Genomic DNA, 19,955 nt, shown 5'->3' with positions numbered 1-19,955 from the left:
ACTGACAGGAGTCAAATGATATTAGTTTTGCATGTGAGGTTAGGGCTGTATCTAATTTCTTTCAGTAGAAACTATGGCAGTGGTTTACTCAAAAACTATTACTATATATAAGTCTCAGAGACAGTGCATAAAGTGGATTATTATTTTGGTTTTCATTTACGCTTCGTATATCACGTAGGTGCTATTCTGGAGTCCAGAAATAAAATGATAGTATATAAATATAATATTCATTTTATTAATATACTACGATAGATAGAACAAGGTATTTATAAAAACATTTATTTATTTTATTTAACTCTTTATTTGTACACCACAATGAAGTTAGGAAAAAAAACAATTGAAATACAAAGACAGAAGTAGAATACAAAAGGCGGCCTTATCGCTTAGTAGCGATCTCTGCCAGGCAACCTTTGGATAAGGACAAGATGAGCGAGACAGGACAGGTGGTGTGATTATAAACCTACATTCAAATGGCTAAAATACAAATACATAAACAAAATTGCACAAATAAGAAACATATAATAAATAAATATAAAATAATAAACTAATATATACTCAATCATACATCAATACTTATGAACATGTAGATAATAAAAATAACCATAATCAAGGTATAATAAATGTCGTCATTGTTGTGCAAGATAATATGCTTTCACCGCGTTTTTAAATATTGAGCTTGACCTGGTTATAGGCAGAATCCTTACAATATTCATTTATCATCATCATCATATCACCACATTACCGGCCCGCTACAGGGCACCGGTCTCCTCCCGCAATTATAAAGGGTTAGGTCCACCACGCTGGCCCAAGGCGGATTGGTGGACTACATACGCTTTTGAGAACATTATGAAGAACTCTCAGCCATGCAGATTTCCTCGCGACGTTTTCCCTTACCGTTCAAGCAAGTGATATTTTGACGTGACAACGTCTATAATTCGATGAAGCCGGCTGCACGCACGAAAAAACATGACGTATGCGGCGTTACCTCGCTCGGAGGCGTTCCATTCAAGGCTTGAAGTGCAAGCGAGAGCGCGGAACGAGCGACAAAGAGGCACAGTCGGCCTCCGCGTTCGACATCTGTCTCTCTCCTACTTGAGTGAGCGAAGCGTCCGCGTGGACAGCTTCTATACAATAATACATTTACATGTTTTCGGCAAGGACGAAGTGCAGTGAAAAGTTAATGTGGTGTCAATTGTTTATAGCAACGATAATATCTATCAAACAAATAAAATTAAAATTTTCTTTTGAAAAATGCAGCCATTCCATCAGTATTTTCTTACGACGTTGTCACGTTCAACTATCGTCAGTGAGCCGACTTTACAGACAACCAATGTTTTACTACTTAAAACACATAACAGAAAAGTTAGAGATGCGTGCTGGTATTCGAACTCGACCCCCCGATCACTGGGCTAACACAGCTTCTCAGTACTCATTAGTAACTTTCAATACGGGGCGCCGAAACCACAAGAATGTCCCGTAACCCAATATCCTGGGAGGACGTAACATCCTCTATTCCACCTTGCGCTTATTTATTGCCCGGGATTTGCACCACATGGCGGTTTCGTTACCGCAGGGCGAATATCAACGGATCCCATGGTTTATGGTAACTTAACCTCACTTCCGCGCATATGGGTCGGATAAGCGGTGATGGGTTAGGACTTCGGCTTCACTCGCGGCGGGCTTAGTTCAAATCGCCTCATAAGTCAAAGTGAAAAATATCTTTATTCTAGTAGGCCCATAGATGGCATATGATGCATACAATACATGAGCATTACACGGTAGTGAGATAATGGCGATAACCATATTCGTAAACAAAACTAAAGCTACGAGGGTTCCAAACGCGTCCTGGTCTAAGAAGTCCACAACAAACTTGCCGGGTGATCTTTTTTATGATTACCATCTCACAATGTCATTTTAAATTATTAGACGATGTCATTTTAAACCAGGTTGCTATACCTGGTTAGAGCAATAATTTACACCCAAGTTTTTTTATTGATTACGTAGTCCTTTATACTATAATAGGATTTTTCTATTAGCTTACGTTTAATACAACTTTAACTTTGAACTATTTAAGAGACATCTCCAAGATGTCAATGGGTAGTTTATTGTAAAATTGGATGCAAATTTCGTTTAAAGGAATAAACGAATTATGAATTTTATGTAACCTAGTAAATTAGACTGCCAGTTTATTCTTACTTCTAAACATACTTTTCTAAGTTCACATAAATACCTCGTTGGTGTACTGATTAGCATGTTTAAACTACGGATCACTAGGTTCTTCATTCGAATCCTAGGTATTATACAACCTGTAAATGAAATATCACACATTCTTTAGAGGTTTCTTTGCTGTCTCTGGGACTTATCTGTGAAACCTAAACGCCAATTATCTTTGAGCAAACTACTGCTTTTAATTCTTCTGAAACAAATCAGAAAGAGCTCGAACATCACGCAAAATTAAAGTCAAGTGACTCTGAGAGTAGGTACTATGCACGTGTCGGTCTTTATCGTTAATAAGGTTGTCAAAAGTAAACACGTAGAATTTCTTGAATTCGTTTGTATGGATAAATAAATATGCTTCTTTTGATTTATAATTCTTAAATTTCCTTAAGAAATATACTTTAGCACCGTTCAACAGTTTTTTGGATTTTTTATATGACTGTAAACTTTATAAAATCATAAAGTACGTTACCCCCTCCTGTTGGGAAAGGCTTTTAGTTTAGCGGTGGACTATTGTCTATTGTTGATGAAGGTTAGAGAAATGCACTTAAAGTACGTGAATAATCTTGCGCTTGGAATTCTTCGTCAGTATGTCAACAAATCACTAGCAGTAACACTTAAAGTGGGAATGCGAAGAACTCTTAAACGCCCACATTCAATATTGTAACCATAGACAAGCAATTATATTTTTGTACACTCACGCCTGCCTGTTTGTATTCTCAAAGTCACAGATTTTACTATAGGCGTGTTAAAGCTTATTCGCGATTTTCCACGGTTTAACAAATATCCATTCACATAAAGGTTATAAAATTGTATCATTGTTTCTTGTTGTTTGTACTCGACAGGGACTCGACTTTACCTTCGGGGAGTCGAGTTCGAATCCCAGTACGCACCTCTAACTTTTTTTATCTTATGTCCGTTTTAAGTAATCAAAATAGCACTTGCTTCAACGGTGAACGAAAACATCGTGAGGAAACCTGCATGCCTGAGAGTTTTACATAATGTTCTCAAAGGTGTGTGGAGTCCACCAATCCGCACTGGGTCAGACTTGTGGGCTTTACCCCTTCTCATTGTTGGAGGACACCCGTGCCCTTAGTCGGCCGTTAATAGGTTGATATGATACTGATCATTGTTTCTAGAAAAAAATCATATCAAACTATAGAATAAATCATAAATTATTATTTATAAAGTAGAATCTTTACCTATCTTATTCCTATCCAAATAGGTAATTAGTTTAATCGTGATGTCTTTTATATACACCTATACCATAGACAACTGACATTGGCTAATCTGTGTAATGCCAGATGAAAAAAAATGTCTATTCGTTCCAAACTCATCTCGTAAACGGCTTTGACGATGTTTTGAGGGGTAAGTTAGGCTTCTTTTTATTTTAAAAAAAACAAGAAATGACTAGTCTGTTTTAACTTTAAACTATTTGTCTGTGTTTAATTATATTACCATGCCTCTTATAGGGTAGCTGCAAAAAATCGCGCTTCTATTTTTAGTAAGGAGAAAAATAAATAATAGTGCGGGCGGGGGGTCGGGGTGTATTTTGAAAACTAGCTAATGACATAGGAAAATTGACTGAAGGCTGTTGTGGTAGATCTATAAATAAATCGACACTATACAAACAAAGCTGCTTTCCCGTTTTAACGATAGAAAAACCTGCCCCATGTAAATCTATTCAAGAAAATATAGAGTCTACCTATATCACTTTCCGTGAAGCGGTTCGTTAATAATAAAAAAAAAGTCAAAACACATGTTCAATGACGTATTCACGAAATGAATGAAAGTGAGCTACCGAATGGGATGCGTTCGGAAATCTATCATTTGTTTTGTCTATGCGAACGCCGCACGTGCTTCCGTATCCGGAGTCCATTGAAATAAAACCATATCGACCCACATTTTTTAAGTGACGTTTATAAAAAGAAAGGTAATTTTTCCGACATTAAATTCCTTAATGTTATGGAAAGGGTTTGGTTCAATTTAAAGAATATTTAGTTTTTTTTTACGTAAAGAATGGAACGATCTATTTAGAGTTAACAACCAATGTTCAATAAAAAATTAATAATCAATTGTCTATTATATATATTAACGTATCGCATTCAACCGATAAAATCAAGTCAACTAAAAAGCAAAAAAAAAAAGGAGAACATGATAGACTTTATACAAGTTTTTTTTTTAATAAGCATAACTGTTTGATTCCATAGATTTAATAGTGTAAAGTTAAAAACATTAAATAATATGACTGTCTGGAAAAATTAAGAACTTCTCAAATGTAGGTACTCTTTACAAGGTAAAGGTGATGGATGGACACAATTCATAGCATTGTCATATGATAAAAGTCTATCGATTTCCAGGCCAAAAAATATAACCACGCAAAGTCCAAGACATCTGCTTGCAAATAAAATTAATTCAAAACTGACTTCCCTAATCTTATCGCAGTTCATAGCATCTGCCCACCCCCTTATAGTTAGTTCCGATAAAGGTCAACGTTCGCAAAAAAAAAAAATACAATTATAATGTTTCCGAACGGAAAGGCTGAATAGCTCGACGCCTTCGCCTCAAGACGCAAAGGTGCGATATGTACAGCTGCCATTACAGCTGCGTTCGAGATTCAAATTCACTTGTCGCGCTCTATTTTACAATGAACCGCGAACTTTATTGTTACATGCAATTATTAACTCTGTTTGTATAAAGTTTGAGATTATTTTTCTATGCATTCATATGCCTTGGCGCCCTGTGAACAGCTGTTGGGGCACGCGCCAAGACGTTACATTTCTTACCTTTGACCTGAAGGCTTTTGTTGCGTCCATTGTGTGAGATAACTGTGATGCTACCGTTGCGTTCTATTGTCAAATTTTAAATTAGGTATGTTTTGATGCATAGATCAGATTTTAAACCGTTGGAAAATCGTTGGAAATTAAATGATATTAAACAAGTACCAGGTACATTAACGGACTTTAATTAAAAATATTTCTAATTCTATCAAATAAAAATATTTTTTCATTTTTTTTTATCAGGCTTATATTTTTAATTTTGATTCTATAGGGAAAACGTCTAGATTTACTTGACATTAACTTGGCATAACTTGGAAAATATAAAATATAGTAATTGAAACTTACTGTTTAAATGTAATTGTTGTTCACCAATACTTTATAAAATTATTAATTAAGACATAAGTGAACCTATTTCTTCAATATCTTGGACTAAGAATGAAGCTTTAAATAAGTCCGCAGTGAATGGTTTTCTACCTAAAATAAGATCATAATTTCTTTTTTTTATATAGAGCACGTGCCAAACATGCGATTCATTTTTTTTAACAAATCCGCCCACCTGAAAGAATCCAATTGTACTCCCCCAACCATAGACACGTGTATTCGGCGGGAGTCTAAATTCAACTTTCTCTGAATTACATACAGCTCATTTTGTAATGAAAAAAAAAAATACCGGCTGCGTGTCGCGTGCGCAATGCCAAGTGTAATATCAATTTGTAATAATAATTGTTGAGTACGTTTTTTGTTACAATTTAAATCCCGAAAATGGAAGGTATGGTCAATGGAGCAGCAAAAACAAACTAATACGTCACACTATAGTCGTAAAAATGTAATAGGCCCGTTTTGACATTTGTCATCGCGACGTAACTAGTTATGGAACCATAAGACTCGGGACTCGATACTCACGATAAATCAATTCAAGTTCATTCAATCAGTACTTGATTGATATTATTATGTATTGTAAAGTGTTCGTTCGTTCAAAGTATTCCTTTAACTTCACAACCAATACGCGTGACTGGCTGTTGATTATACGTCCACTTTTCAACATGTTGAAACAGAGTTAGTACTATATAACAACAAACACAAAAATCGAGTCAAATCACTATGTTTAAATTAATGTCCAAAATAGAAGAGCCATAGTTAACGTAATAGTAAACAATATATATCAAACTTAAACGAGCGCATAGTCAACTTTACAAGATGAGGAACAATGTAAAAAAATGGTTACAGCTCTAGTATAAAAAAAAAAAAAAGACTGAAAAAAAAACTGTTTTCGGAACGTTTCGCAACAATTATAAATTGCATGATACTATGAAGTAAGCGCAAAAAGAATACTCGCGATATATTCTTTCATATTATTTAACGTCCCAAAAAAATTTACGTATTTTTTAAAACACTGTATGTAATTGATTTTTATTTTTTTGTTTCTTTCAGTTTCGTTCCAAGTTACATACTATGGTCTTGCACAAATATCAAAACGGGCCTATTACATTTTTCCGACTATAGTAGTCTACATTCAATTACGTAGCTTTATTTTAAAAATGGTTCGGTGGGGCACGATTTTTTTGTTCATTATTGTTTTAGTGTTAGAAAAAAAAAAAATTAGACAATTGAAAAGCTTGCCACAAATGTGAGCAGATTATAATTGTATGTCGGTATAGGTCGAGGGTACATGATAAAGTCTACATTCAACATAATATAATAAAATTACGGTTACGGCGATAGCTCAATCACCATTCGAGAATCTACATGAGTTTAGAAAGTTCAACCTAATCAACACATGATTCTCAAATCGCCGTTAATAGATTCCACTAAAGTTGGCTCATCAAACGCATTGTGACCATAACCGTCGCTAAACCTGCTCCGCGCACCAACACGACAACCCAAAACCAATTCAATCACGTACATAATAGACTACAAAATGCCCCGTAGCCCTCCGAAAGGGTAAATATTTATTCAAATGAAGGCCTTTGTTGTTTTCTGCTGAATCAAGTGGTGCATCTACATTGTGGGTATTGTGCTGAATGTGCATAAAGAAAGCGGGTTTCTGAACGATTTCACAGTTCTTAATGCAACGGTTTTCGGACGGATTGCGGTTTTTTAATATATCTTCACTCTCGCCTTTTTTATAAGAAGTAATAATTTTTTTTTTATATTTGTTATTACGACAACTAGGTCACTCACCTCATCTCAAACCACACAGAGTTTATGTGACAAGGTATAGATTAATGTTTAATGATATTCATTTTAAAAACAATTTGTTTTTTTTTATTATTTAAGTCAGTACACAACATTTAGATAGCAAGTTTATGATTACAACTTGTACATAAAGAATGACAAATGAGAGAAACAGTGCAACACTGCGCAGGGCATGCAAGGAACTCTTTCAGAAAGTGCCGACCTGTGTTGAACCTGTGGCGTAGGTGTACCAGTGATTACACCGGCAACAACTCTAAATAACTTCTTTTTGACATGGTCTTGAAAAGACAGGACGTCTAATCGGATAAATGCCTTGTGCCTGTCAAAATCTTCAGATGCCTCGCTGTTTCTCCGGTAGAAAAGTGAGCGATTGAACAGTTCCTGAGTGCTCTCTCCGAAATATATTATTTAAACAATAAACTTACATCATTGAATTTTTAATTTAAGTCTCATAATATGTTAAATCATTTATTTCCCTCCGTATTCATTCTCTTCTATTCTCTTCTCGAGCGGGTGAAGATCATTATCTACACCCATGTACACCCAACAATAGAATTTCATCATAGTAAATAAAAGCTGTATTTGACAGTTTGACAGTTCAAAAATAGGAGTGCTCCGATCGTCGCCAAACTTTACAGGATTACTCGCCAGGTCAATCCGGAGATTCCCTGAAAGTTTCATTGAAATTGGTCCAGCCGTTTCCGAGCCTATACGGAACATATCCACACACCTTCACTTTTATATATATAGATAGAAGATAGAATACCGTTTGACAGGCCGACACGACGGTGTTCTAATTTCTGAAGTCTTGCCTTTGGGTCCTTTCGTTTAGGACCTAATAAGTCTTCTAGAAAAACAATCCACCAAGTATCGGACTTCGCAAAGTTTCTAAGAGGATGGCTGATGTTATTGTTAAATGTTTTTTATGATTAATTAAATTAAAAAAAACTGATTCGAACTGACTGAACTGAACTTGCAGTGTTAGTGCAGTACGCCATTTACAAAAAATCTGTTGAACTGACCGAATGATGAATGAACTAAACATTTTTTGATTTCTGAACGACTTCAACTTATCGTCTTGAAGAATGTCATGACACTAAAAAGCACAAACAAAGAGCGAAGTCATATTGAGTTATTGAATTGACTCTCGAATCTACATATCTTTGTGTAAATGCATAAAGAAAGCTGGTCTTTAGATCTTCAGATGGTGTTTTGTGCAACGGCTTTTAGTATTCCTGTTGGTGACAGTAATTTAAAGATGCTTTAGCTTTGATTTTAAGGGTGATGTCTTTATTATTTTTATACCTGGCATCACTTTGTCCGTCCGTGTTGTAAGGACTTTACTCTCAGATACTGCTTTTGGTAAGAGTTGAAATTTAATATTTTAATACTTGAAGTCTAAAACCACATATTGCTAGAAAAAAATCGCTTGTGTCTTCAATTAATTTATAAGATACAGTCTTTAATATTATTTTAATAGTAATTAATGAACTGTCTCTGTACACTTTGTATAATTAACTGATTAGCTTTGATCTATAATATACACTCTGCATGAAAATTAGGTAATACAATCTAAATACAGATTCAAAATTCAAAATTCATTTATTTCAACTAGGCCTAATATAAGCACTTTTGAAACGTCAAGTCTGTCTGTGTGTAGTGACTCTACCACCGGTTCGGAAGGCAGATTCTACCGAGAAGAAGCCGGCAAGAAACTCAGCAGTTGCTCTTTTCCAACATTAACAATTTACATTTTACATTTCAAAATTCATTTTTCTATCTTGTGAGAGATGAAAGCGGAGCCGGATGCTTCCAAGCAACCTTGTCATTAAGAAATTCATCAATTGTATAATAACCTCGCTGTAATAAATGTGTTTAACACATTCTTTAAACTTATACATTGGTAAGTCCAAAATTACCTTAGGAATCATATTATAAAAGCGTTTACTCAGTCCCACAAATGACTTCTGCACCTTTCGCAGACGATTACAGCCCTCAGTCTTGGGTTTGCCTATTTGTTGTGTTTTCCAACCGTTCGGAAGGCAGATTCTACCACGAAGAAGACGCCAAGAAACACTGCAGTTGATATTTTCGATAAAAATTACTTTTTATATTGTGCCAGTAGGAATGAATTTAAAATTACGAATTATAAGGTCAGAAATTACCTTCGGAATCTTCTTTAAAGCGTATCTACTCAACCCCAAAAAGGATTTCGTTAGTTTTCAAGTATATGTGATGTCGTGTCTCTTAAATGCTCGTGCCTATATAAAACTGCACACAAAAGTCCCCTGTCTGCAAGTCAGTTATACCGTTAACATAACTGAAAAAAATCACCCTTGTAGCCGTGATAAGAAAACGTTAAGTGCAAGCAATGCATCCATTGTTAATCGCCGGGGGAAGCCGTTTCGTTATAGCTATACGATTTTATACCTTACAGGCATGTCTAGATGATAACGGCGTTAAAATTTACACATTAAATAACTTTTAAACATTTATGAGAATGATGAATGAACTAAAAAGATTTCGATTCCTGAACGTTATCAACTCGACACCTTAACAATACATGTACACGGTACTGAAAACAAATAAATATCTTTCGTAAGTCGTTTTAAGTTTTTGTTTGACGGATGAGCCAAATATATTTTTGATAATCTGAACGCCACACGCCAACACTCGTGTTACTAATATAAAATTACTAGTGTACCCAGCCCGCTTCGCTGGGCTAGATTAACTTACATCATTAAATTTTTAATTTAAGTCTCATAATATATTAAATCATTTATTTCTCTCTGAATCATTCTCTTCTATTCTCTTCTCGAGCGGGTGAAGATCATTATCTACACCCATGTACACCCAACAATAGAATATCATCATAGTAAATAAAAGCTGTATTTGACAGTTTGACAGTTCAAAAATAGGAGTGCTCCGATCGTCACCAAAGTTTACAGGATTACTCGCCAGGTCAATCCGGAGATTCCCTGAAAGTTTCATTGATACCGGTCCAGCCGTTTCGGAGCCTATACGGAACATACACTCACACTTTCTCTTTTATATATATATAGATCCTGTTAGAACACTAATCGTTATAAATCGGATAAGTCGTTCATTTAGTTTATTCAGAACTAAATGAACGACTTATCCGTCGATTTCATACACCCCATAATATAATACCGAGTATAAGTATGTTTAAACCTTTTTTAAGTAGGTTTAAAATAAAAAATAACCTTAATTATGTTAAATAATATAATATTACCTAACGATTGACTAATGAACAAGTATCAATTGAATAAAGATCATAAATTACAAACTAGTTTAATGGTATTACTAATTATTATTGTTGGTCATTAATTCATTACATAATTAAAACTTGTGGTTATTAAGAAATTACAATGTAAAGCTCTGGTTAATATCCTTCCGCACATATCTGATTATTTGATACTTAAGGGTACGCTATCAGTCACGGGAACGGTATCTCTGCCAAGACTAATAAAAATTATACTTAACGCAAGTCAAAGTCAAATATTTCTTCATTCAAATAGGCACATAGATGGCACTTTTGATGCGTACAGTACATGTAAAATATGACATAGGAGTGAGTTGATGGCGATAAATAAATTCGTCAACTTGAAACTAAAGCTACGAGAGTTCCAAACGCGCCCTGCTCTAAGAAGAAGCAAAGTCCAGATAAGACTATAAAATATCCACTACAATTGAAGTTCGCGATTCATTTTCAACCAAAACAAACAGTGGTGAGTTTAGTACATAAATCAATAAGTTAAGATGTGATGATAGTAATGGGGAAATTATTAAATGGATGGCGCCATCTTAAGTAACGATTAGGCACAATGCATACTTAATTTCCATACAAAATTAGTTTAAATACTTAAAGTACTTGCACAATGGGTGATCTGTATTCTGGTTGTGAGTAAAGATCGGTTAAGCGATCAATATGCAACAGATTACAGGATCGGAAAGGGGCGTAGGGAGATCTCATGAATAAAAAATATATTTATTGTAACCGTTATTCTAAAATAACGGACTTTTATGGGATGTTATTTAAGAATGCGATTTAAATTTGTAACTTCGTAGAAACGATTGCTTCAGTTCTTTGAGCAATCCCGCGGAAAAAGTTATTGTTTCCGGGATATCCTTCGACCAGTGGTGTGCACAGGATATTTCTCCAGGGTAGGCACAAAGCAGAAAGATGGCGTAAAACAGATAAATCCTACTCGTAAACGAGTTATAGGAACAATGTTGGGTAGGCAGTGCTTTTGTGCATGTATGAAGTGAACGCCACTGCCTATGACCGTCCTTCACCAAGATCGAACTATGTAAACGTGTATGGGCAACGAGGGATGTTTCCTATAAATTGCATCATTGCAGCAGTTAAGCCAAACATAGAAGACATACCAATAAATTCACAAACGAACGGTAATCTCCAAATTTATAATATGGTCGAAATCGACTCGACTCGACTTTTTCTTGTACTGCTCCAGTATAGTGTTTTAATAGCGACATTATGTTGATGTCCACTGTCCCACTATTCCGGCAAGTTCTAATCTCAATATCCTTATATCCTTCATTCATATTTTGCAACTTGTTGGGTGATCTCCGATTCTTCTACGTATCACAACTGTTTTATGAAACTACTTCTTTTACATAAAAGTTTTTAAAACTATATATTCTTGAATGTTTTAACAAAATTCATTCATAAATTAATCATTCATTCAAAACAATTTCCGGACGAAAGCCAATGACTCAATCTGACCGTCTGACGTTTCGTGACACTTACAAAGCGCGCGAATTTCATTCCACCTTCACTTCTCTTTCGTGGGAGTCAACTTTTTAAATTAAAAAAAAAAACATAAAAGGTGTTTTACAGTGCCCAGTTTGGTGTTCTTAGTTAAAATTTACAAGTGTTGTATTCAAAGTAGTCCATGAGAATTGCATGTTTTGTTACGTTCACATAACCTTTTGGCGTTTAGTAAATAAAATGGGTGACGAAAAAGGGCACGGTATGTATTTTAAACCAGTTCTTCGATTTATTGTGTCTTTCGATAACTTATGGGTATCTGTTCCTTATGTTCCTCGTTTGAAAAAAAGGGTATTTTAATATCGACCCTCGAAGGGGTCTTTTGTCATCTTAGCGTATTTTTAGGGTATTTTGTAATACCGTGATAGCAAATAACAATACTTTCGAGGGATCGCGTGAATTAAATTAATTGAAGAATAATTTCCAAATCAAACTGGTTTTATTATGATTTATGACGATTTTCTGAACATAAATATTTTTTTTGTTCTTTTTTCCTGATCCAAAGCACTAGTTAATAAACTAAGTCTTGAAATACTTATTTTACATCAAAAGAGGGAACTTCTCCGATATCTCCCATTCCTTTTTTGTTTTTTTTATTATATACAGTGATTTCAGAATTATACAGATTTTAATGGTTCTTTTACAGTCTATAGATTACTATCAAAATTTTATATACAATTATTATATGATCTGTAATGTAACCTGTGGCTGTGGCTGTGCTGTGGCTCAGTGGTTGGCGCTGTGGTCATATGAGTGGGAGATCCCCAGTTCAATCCTAGCAATAACAAATTAGAAATATATTAATTTCTGATTTTAGTCTGGTTTTGTAGGGAGTCTTCGTCTGTGGCTAGCTATCACCCTACCAACAAAGATGTATCACAAAGCATTTGCCATAATGCTGGGTAAGACCCAATAATATAACTTCCATACCATGCCATGTGATGAATGATTGAAGTGGCGAACATAAATGATTTTCAGTGTCTGGGTGTTTATCTGTTTGTATTATTCATAAAAGTATTCATCAGCTATCTTAGTACCCATAACACAAGCTACGCTTACTTTGGGGCTACATGGTGATGTGTGTATTGGCGTAGTATATTAGTACTAGTATACCCCTTACGGGTTAGCCCACTGAAATATAAGACTGCATCATCACTTACCATCAGGTGAGATTGCAGAAAAACTTGTAGTATAATAATGTATTGCATCTATAATACTTCTAAATGCATAAAATAAATATACTAAGACAGTACACACCAAGCCCTAAAGTAAGCGTAGCTTGTGTTTATCAAGATAACTGATTACTGAAATATTTTAATGAATAATTGATGTGTATCTCATTACTCATAAGTCAAACCTATACTCAGTAATACACCGGTCTTCGTAACTGACGGTCGTTTTATTTACCCACATACATCTCAGTGGCGACGCGGCGGGATAACTTACCCTCGTTAATTTTAATAAATAAAATGTCGGCCTACCTAGGGAATCTGCAAATATTTGACCACAAAACAAGTGAATGGCAAATATTGAAAGGAAAATTAGTGCAGTTTTTGAAAATTAATTAAGTACATAAATACTTATATACAGATAAACACCCAGACACTGAAAAATATTTATGTTCATCACAGAAACATTTATTTTCATGTTTTATGTTAATTTAGTTTTAAGTCCTAATATTTAATTTTGTTTGTTGTACCACCTACTTATTTCTTATAACATTTTCTTGTATGCCTTTGGTTGCCTGGAAGAGATCGCTATTTAGCGATAAGGCCGCCAAATTGTACGTTCTACCTTATTCTGCTGTTGTATTTGTATCTCTGTAAATTTTCTCTGTGGTGTACAATAAAAGTGTATTCATTCATTCATTCAAACATTCTCGAGTTGTTGGAATTGAACCCACTAGTCTAGGACTCCGATAACAGGGTCGCTGCCTACTGTTTCAATCGTCGTCACATTATTAGTATGGATGATAACCTTTTTCTTGTTACAGGTTAATAACGGAGAACTTCAAAATCAACTCCGGCAACAGTGCAACAAAACGGAAACAAGAGGAGGCTTTGTCGAACAACTACAGAGTTAAAGTACACCCACATACGTTGGACTTCAACAGACAGTCTCCGTTAAGCTCACCAATCTGCACACCATCCAAGCGTAGGGTTCTAGGGGAGATACAGAATTCTCCGTTGTTCAGGTAATAATCAATTTTTTGGCTAAAACATAACTGTCTTTCCAAGTTAATAAATACACTTGCCTTCATCAATGCTAATGCTATGAATTCTAATTCACCTTCAGACCTTAACACAGGCTCTTATGAGCATACATACATATAACATGTTACCACTAATGTTAGGTGATAGTGATAACTGCATTTGTGAACTTAAAACTAAAGCTTGGAGGTTTCAAAACTCGCCCAGGTCTAAAAAGAGCCCACAACAAACTTAGCCAGGTTTTTATTTGTTATCACCATCTCACAGTCAAATCCATATTTAGCTATGAAGTCAAAAAGAAATATAAGAAACGTCTGTGCTTAAGCTATAAGTTAAAAAATTATCATCATTGTATCAACCTATTTCTCTTAAACTACAAAGTCTTGTCCCACATTGAGAAGGAGTTAAGGCTGTAGTCCACCACGCTGGCCCAGTGTGGATGAGTGGACTCCACACACCTTTGAGAACATTATGGAGAACTCTCAGGCATTCAGGTTTCCTCAAGAGGTTCTCCTACACTGTTGAAGCATGTGATGTTTTAATTGCTCAAAAAGCACATAACCTAGAATAGTTACAGGTTCATATTCAGCCCTCCAAACGTGAAGTAAAGTCCCACCCACTGGGACCTATGACCTCTTCCCGTTAAATAGATTGATTGATAGATATAGATTCCTTTTAAAAGGGTTTTCTTATTTTCAGGCCGAAAGACTCACCAACCATTGAAAGGCTGAAGAACACTCCGATAAGTAAACAAAATTCACCATTAATAGATTCATTGTCACCTTTAACCAGCAGATCTGAGCGTAAAAGGACAAAAATATCAAGAATATCAAGGATATTTGAAGAAAGGACCAAATACAAAATGTCCAACAAGGAGAATGAATTTTTAAATATGTCAGAAACATTCCTCGAGATGGACAGCAGAGAAAACGAATCGTTAATGATGTTCAGTAGAATGGGCAGAGCGGAACATCAGTCGTTAGTCAGGCCAGACATTTTTAAAATGAACAAAAGGGAAAGTGAATCGTTGAAGATGTCAGACATGTTCAATAAAATGGCCAATTCAGAGAATGAATCGTTAAACATGTCCGAGACTTTCGTTAAGTTAGATGTGGAGGAGGAGACTCGGGATTGTTCGTTTGGTGCCACGTTCCCCGCAAGCTCAGCAATTATGCCCAACTGGTGCACGGCAAAGGTATGTCCCTGGATTTGTTTTTACGAATATATACAGGGTGCTAGAGCCGACCAGGTTTTCTATATTAGGTAAAGTATTTAAAAACTTTGGGATGAATTAATTTACAATTAAATAGTTATATTAAAAAAAAATAAAAAATATTACACTAACAATTGACGGACGAAGCAGACGGAAAACTAAAGCTAGGAGGCTTCCAAACGCGCCCTGCTCAAGCCCGCAACCAACTTAGCCAGGTTTTTTTGTTATCACCATCTCACAGTCAAGTTAATGCTTAGCTTTGAAGTTAGAGCAATTCACCCAAGCTTTTCAGTACAAACATTCCATAACAAATGTGATCAAAATGTCAGCCTTAACTAACAAGTATGAAGAGAAGCTAACTCAATCCAGGGAAAACTATCCAATAAATAACAAGCGTTCTATAAAATTGCTATAATATTAACAATTGACCTCTTGTATTTTACAGTTGGACTTCACAGATGCAATCCAATCGAAGATCTTTGAAACGGAGAACGAAGAAAAAAACCTAGACATGTACGTTCCAGAAAAGGAAGCAACCGTAGACACTGATTTCGAGACCCTGCATGATTTAGAAGAAGAATTTGACTGTAACAATTTCGATGAGTGTTCGAAATATGAAATCATTTCTACGGACAGCCCTAACATCATTTCCAGTGGTCGTTCTACGTCAAGAAAAGTACATTCCAGAAATTTTGATTTCGGAGCACCGTTGCTGGAGAACGAGAACTCAACTAGCTTCAACAAACCAAACGTTACTGCTACACGCATGCTAAATTTTGAGGACGAGAGTTTCGAATTCACGTCGCCCGCACTGAAACATCATAGCGCTTCTGTCAAAAAATCGTTAAAGTTTACAGAGAAACACAACGCTTCTGTCAAGAAATCGTTAAAGTTCTCAGAAACGCCGACCAAAAATGTTCTGAGGCACGAAAAGAGTGATTCAAGTATCGGATCCATGTCTATGTCACCTGCCTCTACGAAACTGAGGTTGTATCCATCCGAATCTACAATGTCTATGGAGAGTGGGTTTATATCAGAATTAGAAGATCAATTTTTGGATTACGAGATATCAAACTCACCTAAGATTGCTAATTTCAACGAATTACTATCTGGCCGTATTAAAGATAGTTTTACGGACAGCAAATTATTATCCGGAGATAGGGGGGGGACATTTGGTGACTGTCAGTTGCTGTCCAGTCCGATGACGGATGTAGAACGCTTTGATGTGCGCCGACAAATCAAAGATGGCTTCCCAGAACAGTCATTTAACCTGAGTTTTAACAATAGTCAGTTATCCAGTCAAACTGAGCATAATGCGGCGGAGAAGCAATTATTATCTGGTAAAATTTTGGATAGTTTTGAGAAACCGTTCAGTGTACGAAGACCGCTGCAGAGGAGTTTGAGCTTTAACCCGGAAGTGTCTAAAGCGAGAGTGTCATTGTTCTCCATCAACGAGAGTCCAAACCAAGAGAAGAAGAACAAAAAGAGAAATGAAAGGTAATATTTCTCTTTTTTTCAATGACAGATGAATTAATCTGTCAACTTAACACTACAGTAATCAAATGTTAATTTAAGATCTTTGGGTCTGTAGTATAAAATATATGTAATATTTCCAGAAGCGAGATGGAGAATATATCAAGTAAACGGAGAAGATCGAATTGTCAGAGTCCGGAAATGGAGAAACCGGTGAGGCCAGTTCTTCAACGAGCGTTCTCTGAGAACCACGCCTCCATTATGTCAGCTATGACCAGATGTAAGTACACTCACCTAGTTTATTACTCTCCAGCCCTTGACTTGCAATCCCACCAGATGGTAAGTGATGATGCAGTCTAAGACGGAGTTGGGGAGTATTGTAGTCATACCCCTTATAAGTTTCTATGCGACGTCGCACCGGAACACTAAATCGCAGTGGCACGTCTTTGTCGGTAGGGCCGAAGCCTCCAGACTAGACCAGAGAAAATGCAGTAATTATAAATTCCCATTTTGCATCTGCTGGGAATCAAACCCGGGACCTCCTACCGGCACAGCTCTTACCGCTGCGCCGTCAAAATTCGTCTGTTTATAGGCAATGATTTTCCACTTACCATCACATAGGTTAGTTGTTACATTCATTATTACCATAAAAACAACCGCTAGATCAAGAACAATGGAGTAAAATTTCTAACCATATCTAACTATATATAATTTGAACAAAATTTTTGTTTCCAGTTGAATCAGAACCCGGCCTAATAGGGGACTTCACACAACCCTTCGCTCTGCCACTAACGTCTGGCGACCACACGGACTTAAACTCCATATCCTGTGATACGCTGGCGGGCTTACTGCGGGGCGACTACGCGGAGAGCATAAGCGAATTTCAGGTACTAAAATGTTGTGCTCTCCCTATTCTCTGCTGACGTATTCTAGTACCTCCGCTACTTACTTTATTTCCCATTTTCTTGACTCACGTAATTCTCCTTATTCTCCACCGATACAAACCCCCGTTTTATCCAATAGCCTAATTCCCCATTCTCCACTAAAGTTATTTCCCCCTATTCTTCGCTAACGCAAACATCATTCTCCAAAAACGTAATTTCTCCCTAAACTTATCTCCACTTATTGTCCACTAACGTAAATCTCCCCCCCCCCCCCCCCCATTTTCCACAAACTCCGTTTTCTCCACTTACGTACGTGGAGAATGGGGGCATTCTCCACTAACGTAATTCCCCTAATTCTTCATTAACGCAAAAGAATAGATGGGGGTGCCACCTTTTCTTATGCCCCCTTATTGTCCTCCAACTTAACTCCCCCTCTCATTTTCCGTTCACTTACGTAATTCCCCCATTCTTCACTAATTTAATTCCCCCTGTTCCTCATTAGCACACCCCTTCTCAACTGACGTAACCTCTTCTCGTAGGTGATCGACTGCCGGTACCCCTACGAGTTCGAGGGGGGGCACATCGCGGGCGCTGTCAACCTCTACACCCCCGAGCTGGTCCAGGCTCTGGTGGAGGAGCCAGCAAGCCCGGGGCAAGACGGGCGCCGGATACTAGTGTTCCACTGCGAGTTCTCGCGGGAGAGGGGGCCTAAGTTGTGAGTATAATTTTTTTTAGCATATCCTCATATAGTCAGTGGCGTGCACTTGCCAAATGCACTGCCTACTGCCTACTGACCAAATCAGTATAGACAAGTGATAAGAATGATTGTAAATTACACAATAATGTCCTTAATTTTAATGAATAACTGAGAAAAACCTTTTTTTAAGAGGTAACTTCGGTATTTTTCTCATTTTTCAAATTTTAATGAATCGTGAAAAGCGGAAAATTATAAATATTATTGTCTATGATAACACATATTTTTATCGCTTGTATAAGATTATTAAAAGTTCCAAATCAATCTAACACGGTAGCTGGCTAACCATATATATAGTTATATTTAACTCATACTCCTAATCTTTTTACGCGACATCGTACCGGACCGCTTAATTGCCGCTAAACCGCAGGCCATAACAGAGAAAAATCAGTCCATTATAAATTCCCATATCTCCACTGGCAAGGATCGAACCAAACCAAGGATTGAATACAAAGCGCTCACCGCTGCGCAGAGGAGGTCATAAAAAAAACCTAACCTAAATAAATAAATAAAATCTCTTTATTTCCAGATCCCGCTTCCTCCGTTCGAAGGACCGCGCGAAGAACAAGGAGAACTACCCCTCCCTCCACTACCCGGAGGTGTACCTCCTGCACTCGGGGTACCGCGCCTTCTACCAGCGGTACCCGGAGCTCTGCTCGCCCACCGGATACACCGCCATGTTGGACCCCAGCCACCGCGTCGCTCTCAAGAAGCACCGCTCCTTCAGCCAGCCCGCCAGCACCCAACGCCGGCATCGGCTGCTGTTGTGACCACCCAATGTGCAATAGACCAGCGTGGTCTACTCCAGAAATACTCCCAAAAATGGTGCAGTCCATTTCAAACAACGTGGTCAACACCAAAATACGTCGGTCTACTTGAAAATAGCTCGGTCTACTCAAAAATAGGTTGGTCTACTCAAAAATAAGTCTCGCTACTTAGGATTAGGTCGCTCTTCTCGAAAATAACTCTACGTCTACTCAACAACAGCTGCGTCTAATTGAAAATAGGTCAGTCTGCTAGTTTATAATGCGGTCTACTTCATAAAGATTCTGGTCTATTGGAAAGTCAGTGTCTAATCAAAAAAAATGCAGTCCACTTGTAGTACCTCCGTCTACTATACAGTATAGTCGATAATAACGCGGTCTTCTTAATAAAATCTCTTCTTCTTCTTCTGATCTACTCGAACTAGGTCAGAATACTAAATAATAACGCGGTCTACTTTAAAAATAATTCCGTCTTCTTGATAATGCCTGATCAAAATTATATTAAGTTCAGTATGAGATACTATGTTTCTTATCTTATTGCTGAGAGATTATGGGTACATAAAATACAAACTATATAGGACTTAGATATATATAGGTTAAGTACCTAATTGGTCTACTCAAAATTTCAAAAAAAAAAGTCTGAAACTGCAG

The 19,955-nt window shown here is 36.7% G+C and overlaps 1 protein-coding gene across 1 annotated transcript in view; it reads left to right on the top strand.

The window, feature by feature from the left end:
• LOC120635719 (M-phase inducer phosphatase-like) overlaps positions 1–19,687 on the top strand; it is a 56,247-nt gene extending 36,560 nt beyond the window's left edge. Inside the window, exons 2-8 of the mRNA XM_039906842.1 lie at positions 14,000–14,200; positions 14,916–15,411; positions 15,875–16,926; positions 17,046–17,182; positions 17,638–17,789; positions 18,326–18,501; positions 19,070–19,687. Of these exons, the coding sequence (XP_039762776.1) occupies positions 14,000–14,200; positions 14,916–15,411; positions 15,875–16,926; positions 17,046–17,182; positions 17,638–17,789; positions 18,326–18,501; positions 19,070–19,310 (2,455 nt within the window). The 3' untranslated portion in view covers positions 19,311–19,687. The remainder of the gene's footprint in view (positions 1–13,999; positions 14,201–14,915; positions 15,412–15,874; positions 16,927–17,045; positions 17,183–17,637; positions 17,790–18,325; positions 18,502–19,069) is intronic.
• Positions 19,688–19,955: the final 268 nt, after the last annotated feature.

Source organism: Pararge aegeria, chromosome 27, assembly GCF_905163445.1.
Source record: "Pararge aegeria chromosome 27, ilParAegt1.1, whole genome shotgun sequence".
NCBI lineage: Eukaryota > Metazoa > Arthropoda > Insecta > Lepidoptera > Nymphalidae > Pararge > Pararge aegeria.
The sequence above is the reverse complement of the archived record's forward strand: the minus strand, read 5'-3'. Positions and strand labels throughout refer to the sequence as shown.